Raw genomic sequence first — 17197 nt, 5'->3', positions numbered from 1 at the left:
AAGAGGAGTTTACTCCTTAGGGCGAAAATGATGATGATTTTAACCCTTTATGGCGGGAAGATATTTTTGTCCTTTAATCGAAACATCGTTTTATGGCGCCAATGGCCGGAAAGGGTACTTAAGTCTTTGCAAATGCATCAGACTTCGATGCTAAGTGATGTAGACACACATGAGGAAACAAGCCCCACATGCTTACATACCTGACACTCATTCAAACCCGAGAACACGCACATGCGTGTTCTTGGAGGAACATATAACCTGCTTTATGTATGATCAAAATTTTGAAAAGCAAGAAAAAATCATGAAAATCCAATATAATGTTTAATTTAGTATCTTTTCATTTCCTATATATATATATATATCACAGTGTGGAATTCTATATCGACTTTTGAGCCCGACGTGTTTGAGTCACCCGGGTCAGGGTCACCGAAAACGAGCCAGGAGACTGAGCTAGGTCCTAAGAGATTTGGTCAAGATCAGCCCATAGGCTGGACGTTCAATGGTCCTTGTGGGCCACTTGACCTGGTGCCCCCGTGCGCTTAGTCTAGCTGAAAGAGATTCAATAACCTGGTTTGCCGGCCCCTCTCTCACGCCCTCACACTCACAGCCCCCCCCCCCCCCCCCCCCCCCCCCCCCCCCCCCCCCTCACCCTTCACACCCCGCTCCGCAACTGCACCGCCCCTCTTCACTTTTCCAGCGGCATCCGCCACCGTCCGTCGCCGTCTTCGCTTCATCCATCGCCATCCGTTACCGACTCCGTGCCCATCGGAGGTAAGATCTCTCTCTCTCTCTCTCTCTCTCTCCCTAAAGCCCCATCTGCTGCTCCCACCTTCTTCTCTTCCCTCCGTTCTCTCTTATGCCCCTCTCCCTTTCTCTCTCTGCTTTGGTTGAACTATTGTTCGATCACAGAGTGAATTTGTTGTTTATATTTTTGCCTTTTGAATTTTTAGCTGGTTTAGTGAAAATTATGAAGCGGCTATAAATCAATACGCTTGAAGTGTTGATAATGGGAAAGAGGAGTGAAGCTTGAACGCTTTAAGCTCTGGTTGTTCGGTTCATTTACGGTCCCTACTTGCTATTGTGACCAGGTAGATGATTCATAGTGTTGAGGGAGCTCCAGCAACAGGGGCGTTCTTCTAGAGTAAAAACCACAAAAATAAGTTTAGTTATGTCATTTGGTGGTGTTGAGTTGGGACTCGAGAGGAAGGGGATGGAGAGCTGCAACGGTATAAAGAACGAACAGGCGGAGATTCTCCGAGAGATCGAGAAGCTCCAGCAGCAGAAAATTGACATAGAAAACCGAATAAATGAGCTCCAGGCCCGGCTTAGCAGCAGTGAAGCCACTATGAAAGGAAGGGAGAGAATCAAAGAAGATGGATTAACTCGCGAAATGATCTACAGATACAGTCGTCATCTGTTGCTCCCCTCTTTTGGGGTCCAAGGTTCGCTTCTCCTTTACCTTTTCTTTTTCTTGCTTGATTACCTTCCTCGCATTTGTATAAGACCGAATCCAAGCATTTAACTGCGACGAGTCCCATATCTTCTTGGCCCATAATCATTGTTATATTAATTTGCCTGTATATGGTGTAAAAGAGAGATGATTTTCAACTTCGCTTACTTGCCATAATTGCTTCCTCTCCTTTTCTTCCGTGCCAACTTCATAGCAAATGCTCTTAAAGGAGGTGGGTTCTCCTTCAACTCAATTCACTGCTCTTGCTTCTGAAATCTTATAGTTTGTCGTTGTTCTAACAAATCTTTTGCACAGTATAGGTCCTTGAATTCATTTATTTTTACCATTTTCTTGTTTTTATTTTTTTATTTTGGTCTAGTGGTTGACCATATTCATCGATTTGCATCCCTTTAACCTGGATCTTTTTTTTTTAATAAATCTTTTAGGTGGTGAAACAACAGATTTCTGTTTTACCATTGGCATTCTGGCATGTAATTGTATTCGTTGGTCCGTCTCATCTTGGTGCATGAAGGATTGACTTCTTTCTCTTTTTCCATATCGTTTTCTTGATAATTTAAAGAAGTATGATTATGTTTAATATTTACCTATAAAAGCTAGTATTCTTGTTTACTTTGTGTACTTGGTGTCCCTTGAAATCCTCAGTAAAACGTCCACATAGTTCTGCTACTATGCGTACTTGTTACTCTCTTTCTCTCTCTCTGTTGCTTGTTGTCATGCTATTTTTCTGTTTGGGGAAATTTTTCGAAAGTGTTTTTTTTTTCTTTTCAAATGAAAGCAACAGAATTGGAAAGGTGTTTGTTACTAGCTGCTGAATATTTTCTGTATTAACTCCGTGCTCTTGTACATCTAAAGCTAATGGTTATCCATTTGATTATTCAAGGGCTTTTAAATGACAAGTATGTTGGTAAATTTCCATTCCTTTGTCAACAGGGCAGATAAATCTGTTGAGGTCTTCCATTTTGGTTGTCGGGGCTGGAGGTCTAGGTTCACCAGTTGCATTATATCTGGCGGCTTGTGGTGTTGGTAAAGTTCACTTCTATTGATGTTTTTGACATGGTTGATATCTTTATCAACTGTTGAGAGTCCACTCTGTTCTTTCTATACCCAAATCTCTGCCAAGCCATAATAAATTAGCTGACACAGATTTTCCAGAATAGAATTTAATGTTTTATTCTTGTTTATTCAGAATTTCTAACTCTTTTTTTTTCCCAATTCGAACTACCAGGTTGTATAGGTATCGTCGATCATGATGTCGTTGAACTTAATAATCTGCATCGGCAGGTATAAGAATAATTTGCTCATTTATGTTTCAGTGTTCAAATCAATTTATTTCACATATTAATTTTTGGTTTCCGAAGTGAAATTCACATGTGAATAGAAGATAAATGACTTCAAATTATTGAGTCGCTATAAATTTATGGTAGTCTTATGAGCGTACATGGAACAACTTAGGGAGCGTGCTTGACAATTGTATTCAGGCAGAGCCAAAAAACTACTTCCAGAGTGACAACACAGCTTGTGTTGATATTTGTGCTACTAAAGATTGGAGGATTTATTTTTTGATGAGTATGAGTTCTGTTCTAATACCTTTGAAGTTGATGGAGGGATGATGTGCCTTTTTTGATAGAGAGAGTGCTCTTGAGCCCCAAAATTGTATTTTGTGAGGACAACACACTAAGACTTTTATTAATAAGGCATGCCCTAATAAGGGCCTCAAACAAGAAATCTATAAACTGTCAAATACTACAATTTACAATAGTGCCATGATGAAGTGGCACTCCGTACATATACATATGTAAAAAGGATGCAAACTACAAGCCAAACCAGAAGCATTTGATACAAATATCAAGTAGAATAATCAAGATATGATTCCAGAGCTGCAATTTTGTTAAATGACAAAAGTGCCCTTCTTCTACATCTCGACTAATACTCATCCTCAAGTTGTACAGAGGATTCCTACATGTACAACTTGGCTCACAAAAATCGAAAACCTTTATTTTGATGGACCCTTTCTTAATGTCCATTGCTTGCAGTTTAGATCTTACAATTCTGTGTTGACTTCCACATTTTCAACATTCTCGCGCATAAATCAAGAATGCATTTAGATTTATCGAGGAACACTGGATTAACAACTATAGCCAGTACACTTCTATTGTCACAATATATAGTGGACTGTCCTACTTGAGTTCCTAAATCATGGAAAATACTCCTGATCCACATAATCTTTGAATAGCCCTATGAGAGTTCAATATTCAACTTCATTGCCGGATCTAGCAATCACTCTTCTGTTTCTTACTTCAAGAAATTAAATTATTTATCATAAATATTCAATATCGTAAAACATATCTAAGAGAGTTTGGGTCTCCTTGTAACGGCTCGACAAATTTCAACCCAAAAATACCAGGATTGTTTTTTTCAAAAGATTGATTTTATTTTATTTTATTTTATTTATTTTTTTAAAATATAATAATGCAACAGTCTTGTTAACAAACTTATTTCAACCGTACCAAGTATTAGATGGCCCGCCAGAGCGCGAGCGTCTCTTAGCCTCCTAGTATCAGATCCAGTATGAAACCACCGTCAACGAATCCGATTGAACCATTACATAAAAGAAATTATTAAACCAAGTATTTCATCATTGGCATTGCCTTAACCGAAACAAGCTCTAGAGAGTCGGCCTGCACATGCACCGACGTTTAATAGCTCCGTAGAACAAAGTTCGAGAGTAAAGCATCTAAATAACAAAATCCTTAAGTTATTTCTTATGTAAGTAAACACAACGAAAAGATATTGATTTTTGGAAATCAATTTTATAAACTGTTTTTTTGGTTAAATCTCTCAGGCACATCTCATTTTAGTATTGAACCATTAAAGCAATTGTTCAATTAAATAATCATTCAAATAATCAATAATTATTAAATTTAAAAGAAACGAGGAACCCTTGGGATCATCGAAAACATCAACATGCACACCCCCTCCAGCATCCTACAGTCGCTCCAACTATCACATATCACATGAAAAACATTTTATTTTGAAAGCATGAGACTTTAAAAAGTCAGAGTAAAATTCACACAACTAATACAAGATACAATACATAAAACTTGTATAATATACATTGATAACTAAAAAACTACATCAACTATTAAAGAGGCAGATACAAGATTTTTCCAAGATATTCATGCATTCATAATTCATAAGCAAGTATGGAATAACAATATCAAGTATCTATAACATCATTTCTATATGAGATCAAGATATTTATCAATGAGCATGAATCCACAAAATTTCAAGAACAGAAATAAAATCCAGTAAAGTGATCAAGTATATTATGTTTCACTTGATTATTTATGCCTATCGGGTATACGTAGGACCAACATGAACACAACCTAAACTACTCGAGGTGTTTATTATGCTATGCATTTTAATTTCTCCAAGTAACTGCTGAGTCACATACTTCCTCAAAAGTGGAGTCAGACCATGAGAGGTAGCGGCGTGCTCCGAGAGAATCTACCTGGGAGCTACGACCTTATGCCGTCATGATGATCATGATCACTCACTTCTACAGAAATCTTAGGGACATGCCCACCTAAGATAAATGTAGCAGTCTTGGTCCTTCTAAATTCTTTAGGTTGTGAGGCCATCGAGGTATTGCCCCTCGCAGCTTAATATAAATAAAGGCCCAAAGAGTTTTATACCGCGTACCCTCTCTAAGGTAGACCAAAGGACCATTTTGGTTCATCATACCTCTGTAAAGGCATACCCGAAATCCTACTTAGGGTTATCTTTATTAATCAGGCCATAAGTAAATGCAAGTACCATTGATGCTCTGTTTCCTCTTTTGGAACTATAAATTTCTTAATTCATCAAGAACACAAAGTGCCCATACTATAACCCTGTGAGTTTTTTATCAATCCTGCATGCATTTTCAAATGCTGCATCTCAAAGCATAACATGCATTCTTATAAAGAGTCATGTCAACATGCTCTTTAACAATTCATTCATGCAGTATCACAACATTTCAAATATTCAGGAACAAGCATGCAATAATATCACAGATATATATCATTTTGCATCCGCACATATGACCAATATGCAATAAAATCAATATGCGTATATTCATTTTTCACATGCTTTGCACTTACAAACATGCTCATAATCAGTTTATCATAAAATGCCAATTAAACTGCTATAATTGAACATATTCACCCATCTCAATCACAATATGTATATGAGCCTTTTTCATCAAATAGGGCATCCCTACACCATAAGTATAGTCATCAATCTCACCTTTACCTCTATCATAAACATTTGTATTAGATCTAATGTGATTCAAAAACTAAATTTATAAAAAGTTTAGAGAAAACATCAAAACATAATTAAAGCCATAAACTCGACTTTCCTGATAAGAGCTCTCATAAACCTTCACCGAGTGAATCGATATGGCTTCGATTAATATACAACAACAACAACAACAACTACGCCTTCATCCCAAAATAATTGGGGTCGGCGATATGAACCAAAAAAGAAAATCATTATAGGTCTTCCACATGAATCCTTCTCCTCCAATCATTTCTATCCAATGCCATGTCCTCGGTGAGGTTCAAAGCATTCATATCCTTTCCTATCACCTCCATCCATGTCTTCCTAGGCCTACCCCGACCTCTTTTAACTAATATATTTTCCCATTTCTCCATCCTTCTAACTGGAGCATCATTAGGCCTTCGCTGAATATGTCCAAACCACCGTAAACGATTCTCTATCATCTTATTTTCAATGGGTGCAACGCCTACCTTCTTACGTATCTCCTCGTTCCGAATCTTATCTTTTATTGTATTTCCACACATCCATCTCAGCATACGCATCTCAGCTACACTCATTTTTTGAATATGATGTCTCTTGGCAGCCCAACATTCCGTATCATATAGTAAAGCATGCCTAATAGTCATCCTATAAAACTTTTCCTTCAACCGCAATGGCATTCTACGATCGCACAACACTCCAGTTGCACTTTTCCATTTCATATATTTGACTTTTTAATTTTCAAATCATATCAGACCTAATTAAAATATCCATGATAGTATACAATTTAAAGAACTCACTACAATTGGCTCGTAACAAAAAACACATTCCTTTTTCCCCGTTCCAGGCCCTCATAAGCCCAAACCGGAAAGGCTTACAATTTCTAATTACGTTCAGTTGTAAACATGCTTAAAGAAGATGAATACACATAACTTAATTCAATTCATACCGTACAAACTTGTAAACATTCATATTTCTTCAACATATGCCTTTGGAAGAATCAAAATATTAAAAAGCTCAAAAACCATGAATCAATTTTTGAGAAATTGAAGTCTTGATTTTCTTACAAAGAACCCATCAGATATTCATTAAATCAAGCCACTGATTTAGCGAACTAACATGTTGAATATAATCACATAACAAAAAGTACTTGCCTTTGGAATCAATCAAAATAATTAAATTACAACTCAATACAATTTGAGTCATGTCTTCTACATAAAACTCACATAAACCTTCATTTAGATCTTCTTACATGTCTAATACATTATTTTTTGATTCAATAGGGTCTATAAATACTGATAATATGCAATACTTGTTAGAAATATACTTAAAACTATAAGGTCCAAACACGGTACTACTTAAACACAAGCATAAGTCTTCAGGAAAATTTGGATCTCTATTGACCCATTTTTATAAAATCTGTTAGGAACAACAGAACACATAAAATCACAATATTTTTACCGTGGTTACCTGTACCTGTCAATAACACAACCCAATAGACAAATCTCAAAAATAATAAATACAAAAATAATTAAAAATCTTTTACGGAACCCTGTTCTGATAGAGTTTCGGTCCAAAATCTGTAATCTGCAATATTTTCACCAGATTACTATATTTCTTGGAATTTATATAAAACGTTTTTGACAAAACCCTTTTTACACAGTCTATTATTATGTATTAAGATTCACCCAAATTTTTTATAAAATATTTGGAGTCATTTTTCCAGGGTGTTTACATCTTTTACCAGAGATGGGTTGAAACAATTTTGTAACCAGAGACAGAAACTGAGGTTTTGTTAAAACGGGTGTATCTTTATCAATACGAATAACAAACAGACAAGATTTTAAATTCAAGATCAAGATGTTATATCATCATAGTGATTTTATTTAGATTTTTTGGATTGATATTCCTAGAGATATCGATTTATTTTTGAAACTGATCCGGAATAATATATCAGACATCACAGATTTTGGTTTCTCAGGAAACATTTTTGTAAATTTCTTTTTAAGATCATAAAACCTTTGAAATCTTATTATTTTAGATTTGATCTAACATAATATGAATTAACTCATGCATAACACTATCAAATTCACCTTATGATTGAATCTAACATGAAACAACAACGAAACCCTAGTTATTCATGTTTCTCAAAATCGTTTTTATGAAAAACTTATTATTTATCTTTTTTGAATCAAAGAAACGATTTCTTCAATAAAGAAAATATGTAAAACATATCAAAACATGTAAATATGCTTCTAGAAACTAAAATAATTTAGATATGCATGCTTCATTTACGTAAGAAACATCGGCTACGTAAATCTTACTTGAGAATCGATAGATCTTTAGGGTAGAACGAGGGAATCAGATAATCCAATCTCTACACTACCACCATCATCGAGGTATGTGCAGATTTAATGGCTGCAAAACTCTTATCCAGACCTCCTAGACATTTTGAAGGAGAGAGGAAGCAAAATCAAAAATGAGAAAAAGAGAGAAAAACTATTTTTTTCTCAAAAGATGTGAGGGGCGTGTGGGCGGGGTATTTATATCCCCTTCCCAACCATAAGCTAATCAAATCTGGATTCTCCCTCTCCAAAATCGTGTGGAGTGGGAGAAGAGTCCATTCTAGAGAAAATTCTAACTTCTAGACTCTAAATTCTTTAGCTAATTTGATTTTTTTTTCAATTTTATTTTTGTGAGATAATTAGGTTTTACTATTTAACAACTAACTCCTGTCTATCAAACTTGTGTGGATTCTTTTAGAGGTGTGGGATGTCCCACCTTCTAAATCTCCTTTATTTATTGCTTAAAAAATACTTAAATTAAAAGTCTTAATTATCCCTTTTTTTATTGTTATGAATTTAAAATTAGATGATAATTTAATCTATATGGACTCCTGGATCCAAATGGAGTCCACGTAGGGCGTCCCTTATGAGGGTCTAATATGTATCCATTGGATCCAAATAACATTTTAAATTGGATTCAAACCAAGCTGCATCCTACATCTAACTTGGATCCAAATGGTGATTTTGGATTCAGAATCGAAGTTAAGATCTAAACCACTCCAAACTCATAAAATCTTCATAATTTATCTTTTTCGATTATTCTTGAAATATCATTCATAACTTGAGACAAATATTCATAATCAATCAAAATCAAGAAAGTCAAGAATATCTCGAAATCAAGAATTTCAAGAAGATCAAGAAAATCAAGAAAGTCAAGAAAATCAACAATGCACAATTATAGTCATAATCACATCAATAATCCATCATTTATTCATTTTAATCATCAAGAAAATCTTGGGTTTTACACTCCTGCATAGTTCACATAAGAAAAGTATTCTCTGATATACAAGCCCAGACAGATATAGTTCCCTTTATGTGCCTAGTTATCCTCTTGGGAGATCCATGTCAACATTAGTAGAACAATGCAAAAACTAACATACTTGATTCACAACATATGCTATGTTAGGATGAGAGGTAGTTAAGTATTGAACTGCACCAACCATGCTTCTACCAATTTCTGCATTAAATATTGCTTTTCCATAATGCTGTGTCAGCTTTCTACTGGAGGAGACCAGGTGTTTATGGGCTGGCAATTGCTGAAGTTAAATCTTTGTAACATATCTAGAAAATACTTCTATTGTGTTGGTTTTGTGTTTCTCTAGTCTTTGTCAACTTTTATGCCTAGAAAGTATTTCAAGCTGCTGAGATCTTTCATTTGCCCTGATAATGATGTCATGCACATATAATAAAATAATAAAGTGGGCCTTCACTCCATGATATGTTATTACAAAAGACCTTATAACTTTTATACTTTATGGCATTATGGAAACATTGGAGCCATGTGCGAGATGCCTGCTTCAACCCATGAACGGATCTATCCAATTTGCACACAAACTTTCTTGAATAAGCTTGAGAAAATTCTAAGAGTTCCTTGTAAACTTCTTCCTTTAGGGTATGTTGATGGCTTGTCCAGGGTTGGACGAAATGAACAAAAAAGGTGAAACAAAACATTGGTTATGTTCGCTCTGTAACAATTGTTCCAAGTCCAACGTTTGTTTGGACCATACTTAGATGCTATGTTCCAAATGTTCGTTGTTTGATGACGATGTGTAGACAACTTAGACAATCATGGATAATGGGTCAAATTACTTTGATGACCAGCGCGAACATCCCGGCGGCGAAAGTCACGACGAGAATCCACACCAGCGTCCTGACTGTCTTCTTCTCCCTGCGCATGGCCGAAGGAGGACGTCACTGCACAGGCCTGGATTCCCAGCAAACGATGACGGGTGGAGATGCTGGAAGATTGGCCCCTGACGAGGGCACCTTGTCGGAGAGGGGAGGAAGGACGCCGATACCGTTTTCGGCGAGAAGAGGACAAACACCGCGACGATTAACAACAAGGAGACAACAAACGCCGAGGGAAATCTTGCTAGTTCGCTGGAGGTTGACAACAACCGCCGCCGGTAGCCGAGAACGGTCAGGATTTTTCGGGGTGGAAGGAGGCATTCGAGCATAGCTTCTTGCGCATGGACAAGGAGGACGTCAGCCCCCGAGGGTATGTTTGATCGGCCCTAATGAGGGCACCTTGTCGGAGAGGGGAGGAAGGATGCTGATGCCGTTTCTGGCAAGAAGAGGACGAACGCCGCGACGATTACCAACAAGGAGATGACGGGTGCTGTTGGAAATTCTGCCAGTCCGCTGGAGGTTGACGACATCCGTTGTCGGTAGCCGAAAACGATTGGAATTTTTTGGGATGGAAGGAGGCATTTGAGCGGAGCTTCTTGTACATGGACAAGGAGGTCTCCGGCCAGGTGCCCACCGGAAACGCGTGCCGCTGCGAGATCGGAACGCCCCATCACGAGGCCGGCGGCTCGACGACGGTGGTCGCTGTGGTGACAGTGAGCGAGATCGCCGTCACCAACTGCAGTGATTCCCATGCCATCTTGTGCCGGAACGGGGCTCCGTCCGCCTTTCCTCCGATCACAAGGTGGGTGAATCTCCCCCAGTTTTGGGGAGAGAGGGTGGGGAGAGAGACGCATCGATGGGCATGGCACACCCGTTGATGTTTTTTTTTAATTGTTCCGCCTGTCCCTGTTATTTTTGTAACAAGGGGGTATGTGAAACAAAAAGAACAACAAATAATGGACGCGGCGGACGGCGCGTCCTACGTTTGTTAAAAAATGTGAACTTTTTGTGATTTTTGTCCCGCGCGACACGCGGGACGTGCCGTCAAACATACCCTTAACTCTCCATGTATGAATACATTTTTGATGTAAAGCTGGTAGAGGGGCCAACCAAATGATAGAACTAATGAAAGAAGAACGTGTACAACGACCATAGTATCTATCCACTTCTGATCTTTTATAGATTCTTGATAGACAGTTATTTCCCGCGCTTTGCTTGCAAATTCTTTACTTTGATTACCAGGAACAATAATGGGATCATATTCATGTTCTTGAAAGTCATCTTTAACTTCTTTAGTTCATACAGTAAGGGTTCACAACTCTTGGGATGGATGTTAGTTGATGCATTTGAATTTTGAATTACTAGCATCTTGGGAAATCTTTGTGGAATGACGTCTAGAGATATAAATTTCTATGATGTTCAGGTCTATAACAATGATGTCCCATATGTATGTTAGAATGTCCAATAAAAATGCAAGGAATGGACTTTGGTTCCAACTTCTCTGGTTACTATCTACATGTACAGAAGAATGGTAACCAAAAACTTTCATGAAGTCATACTTGGGAATCCTTTGATAAAGTTGTTGAAATGGTTCTTTCCGACCAAGAACAAGGATAGGAAATGGTACACATTGAGAAAACATGATCCATGGGCCGGTTTCTGCTATACCAAACATGTAGATCACATTTGGATGGTTAAATAAAAAAATGAAAAAAATCTGAGTTTTTAACTCGGGGGTTTGGAACTCACGAGGGTAGCAATCATTTTTTCTATATATATATATATTTATGGATATATATTATGTATGTATGTATTTAAAATATTGTCTACACTTGTGGGATCCAAATCCTCTAGTTGAAAGTCATAGGACAAGTGGTCTTGACCAAATCTGACCCATCAAAAACTGTGTAGATTATATATATATATATATACAGAGAGAGAGAGAGAGAGAGAGAGAGAGAGAGGCCCGTAACAGTGGACGGGCTTCTCGTTGAACTCACGTCGGATGCACAAAGCGCGTCCCATTAGCGCAAAAACAGCGCATTAGCTGCAGTCATGACCGGCGCTAATGCGCTGGGCGGGAAAAGAGTCATTAACGGTGGTCGCGGCCACTGCTAATGCCTCATTCAGATCAGCAGTGAAAAAACGTCTGATAACAGTGGATGCTTTGTGCATCCACTGTTATGGGCTTCTCTCTCTCTATATATATTTATATATATAATGGGAAAATATTGGCTATACTCATGGTTTCCAAATCCTCTAGTTGGAACTCATAGGAGGAGGTTGAGCAAATCTGAACCCATGAATGTGTTCAACGTGGTCAAAATAATACGAATCAACCCTTGGATCATATTTTTTTGACATAAAAATACAATTTCTGAGGGTTTGAAATTTGTTATTTTGTAGGCCGTTGATTTTGAAATCCTTGGAAAATTCAGCATATGTATCAGGAAAAGCGATCCAATGGCCGGTTTCTACCAAATTAAAATAATGTAGATCACATCTGGAGGGTTTATGCAAAAGAAATAAGAAGATAAAAAAAATCAAAATGTTTTCCACTAGGGCGTTTGGAACCCCAGGGGAGGGGTAGCTAACACTATCCCTATATATATGTTGTATGCACGAATGTATTTATGTTTGAAAAATGTTGTCTATACTTGTGGGTTCCGAACCACCTAATGCATATTATGTTTATAAGGTTAGAATAAAAAAGAAGAAGAAAAAAGGGTTTCCTCACTGTAAAGACATGCATGTACTGCATCCTTTTATATATATATATATATATATATATATATATATATATATTGGTAATGATAGGGTGCTCCCGGAGTACCTACTCCCACCTGATAGAGGCTTTAAATTTTCAATTTTCTTGAACATTTTTTGTTGATCAGACCCTATAGATATGATCTACCCTATAGATATGATCTGTAAGCATTATTTAGTAGAAAACAAGTTTTGGATCATGTGATTATAGCATACATGTATGCTTTTTAAGATCTTTCAAAGTCAACGGCTCACAATGTATCAAAATTTTATGACTTGAAAAATTTTATTTTTATGTCCAAAAAACATGATCCAAAGCATGATTTCTATCAAATAAACTATGTTGAGTACATCCATATGGTTTAATTGAGAAGATACAACCTTCAATCATGATTTCTAGTATTGTGGGAGTAGGTACTTCCGAAGCACTATAGCATTACTTTTTTTCTCTCTCTCTCTCTATATATATATTAGAGTTGTAACGCCCCGAAATTTCAACTTGTGATTTCGAAAACATTATAAAAAAACCTTTCAAAGATTTAAAGTTTTTATTTTTAAAAGCGACAGCGGAAGACATTTAGAAAGAAGTATAAGTTAACAAATTCTGGGTACGTTAGCTGAAAAACCATCATTTCACATGAACAACTACTTAAAGGAATTGAAGAAATAATAGATCATTAATAAAATCTGCAGTTTATTACAAAATGAGTATTTTCCCAATATCTAATAATTCTAAAGAAAAACTCCAAAACTCAGAGCCAAGACGCCAGCAGAAAGAAGAGAAATCTTGAGTCCTATTACACCACGCCATCGACTGCCCGTGAAGTCCTACTCCTCACCTGCCCATGAAATGGAGTCAGTTTCATAACAAACCAGTAGGGTGCACAAGTAAACAATGTAGAATATAGCAGGATATGCATGAGATAAGTAATATGATAGTAACAACAGGTGTAACTAGGAAATAAGAAACTTAAGTAAATATAACAATTCATCATGATTATCACTATACTACACAGGGCACCCATAATAGGCAGAAACAACAACTAATTTAAATCTACAACTAAGATGAGCAGGATATTAATTAAGTTTGGATATGTAACTGGCCTGTGGGTACGCACAGACGCGAAACGTACAAACAATCGAGACGGATCCGGGGGTCCATTATGTCAAGTATTTTTCTTATTAACCCAGATGTTTGACTGAGTCCGCTCCTAAGGGGACGATCAGTGACCAAAAGAGTAAATCACCAAAGGCATTTGTGGCCCATGGATGTATCCAACTTCTGCAGAAGTACCTGGGAGTTACCACCTAGGATAATTTATGGTAATCCCAATTCTCTTAACTCCGATGACTGGGGAAGCCGAGTCTTTTGCCCGTGGGGTGGTTGTTAACAACCTGTCCATCGGAGTTTTTGTACCATCCATCATCTCTCTTGATAAACCGTGAGGTCGAAAGGGCACGACGAGGGTTTCTTAATCGCCGTCCCAATCTACATGCTCTCGTCTATCAACCCACTTGAGCATCTTGCCTGTGAAGGCGAAAAATCACCATGTATGTGATTTCAACAATCTGCTGTAAGCATAATTTGAGGTTGCCACAACCTTTTCATCCTAACATCGTAACACCAAGGTGACGTACTTGTCCAAAAGTACGATCGTACCCGTCTGAAGGTACGACTACGATGAAAGGGGAAACAATTACTATATTGCAGTTTATTGGGTTTAAATCTACATGTTTTGCTCTTGTTTGCTCATGAAGGAATACGTCATTATTCTTATATGCTTCAATCAAGTGCTCAAAACACGCTTCGAGGTACTCATCGACCTCACATCCTACTCATCGTAGTATACAAACAGTACCCGTTTAGAGGCTCTACTACAATGGTAGGTCACAGGTTTCTCGAGAGACAACACAACACCACATGGCATACTATATGCAGGCAAACTAGTTTTCTGACCCAAGAACACCAAGTACAAAGAGTTATAACTAGCAACTCACAGAAAGACACTTTATATTTATGCTTTTTAGCTCGGTAAATCAAGCCTTGCACCAAGGCCCTTTCATCGACACTACTGTGCCTATACTCAATTTCACACTTCTTTCCAATGGTTAAGAAGTATTGGATGTGCAATTGCGCAGTCTACGAGGCTTGCTCGAGGGCGACACTCAAAACAAGGTGTGATAGCAAAACTAAGCATCCATAGTGCAATAAAAATAGCTAACGATTACAGGAAAGCAATAACGGCAAAGTAGCATAGTACTAACTCTTGCATAAAGGATATAAGGAAAAACACTAAGCTCTGAGACAAACAGAAATAAGTCATACTTTTCTATACAGGTATGCAATATCTCATAATCCAAATATTTTCCAAAGTCTTCGTGCGATTTTTCCCCTACATCGGAATGTCGTGCAACTGCGCGTCTACAAGTGTAGATAATACGAGGCTCAGGCCGCGGAGCCAGAGTGGGGTTCGATGCGAAGTCTGTAAAAGTGTGGGCATTCAGCGCTATATTATTTATTATGCCAAGAAAAGAGAGTCTGGCAGGACATCGCTCCTTGCCTGTCGGTCAAAAACAATTAGAGGCGGCAGGGGTATGCCCCTGCTTGCAGAAATTAAAGAAGCGACAGGGAGTGAGCCCTTAACTGCCGACGACAGCGAGGCGACGAGCCCCTGCCGAAAACAGCAAGGTGGCAGGGGGCGAGCCGCTGCCAACAGCACCGAGGCGGCAGGGGCGAGCCGCTGCCGACAACAACGAGGCAGCATGGGGCCAGCTCCTGCCGACAGCAGCGAGGCGGCAAGGGTCGAGCCCCTGCCAACAACAGTGAAGCGGCAGGGGCTAGCTCCTGCCGACAACATCAAGGTAGTAGGGGTCGAGCCCCTACTGAAAGCAACGAGGCGGCAGGGGGCCAACCCCTGCCGACAGCATCGAGGCGGCAGGGGCCCAACCCTTGTCGACAACAGCGAAGCGGCAGGGGGCCAGCCTCTGCAAATAGCATCGAGGCGGCAGGGGTCGATCTCCTGCCGACAACATCGAGGCGACAGGGGGTCAGCCCCTGCCGACAACATCGAGGCGACAGGGGTCGAGCCCCTGTCGATAACAACAAGGCGGCAGGGAGAGCCCCTATCAGCCGGTGATCGAGCGGTGGCAGGGGAACGAACCCCTGTCGGAGAGAGAGAGAGAGAGAGAGAGAGAGAGAGAGAGAGAGAGAGAGAGAGAGAGAGAGAGAGAGGCGGCAGGAGCCACCAACCTCCTCCTGACCCTTTGGTAGGTCACAGAGGAGAGGGGGGGGGTACATACCTAGGAGAAGGTCGACGACGATGGTGGCAGCGACGACGTCGATCAGACAAGAGGGAGGAGGCATCGAGGTTCGCAAGGGGCATCAGTGGTGGTCGCAACAACGACGGTGATCAGCGTTGGTGGTGTGCGCAGGAGGAGGAGGCTCGAGAGGGAGGTGTGCCTCCCCTTGACCTCCTGCGGTGCTCTTAAAGAGCTCGAGGGGGGCGAAAATCGGTGAAACCTCGATTGGTTTCCCTTATCGGGTCGAAGCTGCGGGTGGTTACGACGCACAGGGGAAAGAGTTTTCTCAAAACCCTTTCTCCTGTGTCGGGTTTTAAAACCCTATCGAGGATGGGCCCGGTTCGGGTCCACACCCGGCCCGAGTCCGATACAATTTTTTTTAAACGTGGGTTTTACAAGAGTCATCGATATCGCCGATATATTGAAAATATTTTGATATTATCAGCTATTTCAAGGTAGCTGATAATATCTGGAATATATCATGATTTTTTCAATATATTGGCAAATTATATATCTCGCGGTGATATCATGATATTATCGCGATAAATATCGCTACAGAAAACTGCATCTGTTTTCAAATTTTGCTTTTTAAAAAAAGCCCCAAATTTATTAGAGATAAAAATTTGGAAAAATCATTATATTTAAAAAAAAGTGACTTTGGCCTCAAAATTTTGTTTGATTTGGTTCAAAAGCCAAATCAAATCGATGAGTTTTGCACATTTTGTGATTTTTTTTAAAAGATCTTGTTTTTGAAAAATGAGTTACGACTTTTTCTTTTGGAGTTGTTTACTTGTTAGTTGTTACTTAGTCATTTCATGTTTACTTTTAAGTTCTAAATTGTTTCCTTTTTTCTATTGTTAGATGAATGCTATAATTATTTGCTATGTTGTTACTTGTTAGTTATGTAGTTACTAATTTATTGTTTGTTAGTAGTTAGCTGCTAACTTAGTTGCTCATTTATCAATTTATGTTGTCTATTTTAAGGTCTTTATCTTAGTTTTCTTTCATTTTTCTATTTTCTATATTTTTACTTATTGTTAAAATTTTTATTTTATTTTTTATATATTGTCGAGATATTCTCAAGATTTATCAACTGTTGAAAATCTCTTTGAGAAATTACCTTTAACGATACAGGTGACTATGATCTCTCTCTCTCTCTCTATATATA

At 38.6% G+C, this 17197-nt stretch overlaps 1 protein-coding gene across 4 annotated transcripts in view; it reads left to right on the top strand.

Moving 5' to 3' along the window:
• Positions 1-649: 649 nt before the first annotated feature.
• The window catches only part of CNX5 (co-factor for nitrate, reductase and xanthine dehydrogenase 5), a 131792-nt gene continuing 115244 nt past the window's right edge, over positions 650-17197 (top strand). For 3 of the 4 annotated variants that reach the window (XM_089997440.1, XM_089997437.1, XM_089997441.1), the window contains exons 1-4: positions 650-771; positions 1089-1442; positions 2402-2494; positions 2697-2752. In XM_089997440.1, the coding sequence (XP_089853566.1) occupies positions 1169-1442; positions 2402-2494; positions 2697-2752 (423 nt within the window). In that variant the 5' untranslated portion in view covers positions 650-771; positions 1089-1168. Of the gene's footprint in view, positions 772-950; positions 1443-2401; positions 2495-2696; positions 2753-17197 lie in introns of all 4 variants that reach the window. The other variant, XM_089997438.1, reaches the window with a different exon arrangement.

The sequence above is a fragment of the Nuphar pumila genome, chromosome 2 (assembly GCF_984573655.1).
Source record: "Nuphar pumila chromosome 2, dmNupPumi1.hap1.1, whole genome shotgun sequence".
Classification (NCBI taxonomy): domain Eukaryota; kingdom Viridiplantae; phylum Streptophyta; class Magnoliopsida; order Nymphaeales; family Nymphaeaceae; genus Nuphar; species Nuphar pumila.
The sequence above is the reverse complement of the archived record's forward strand: the minus strand, read 5'-3'. Positions and strand labels throughout refer to the sequence as shown.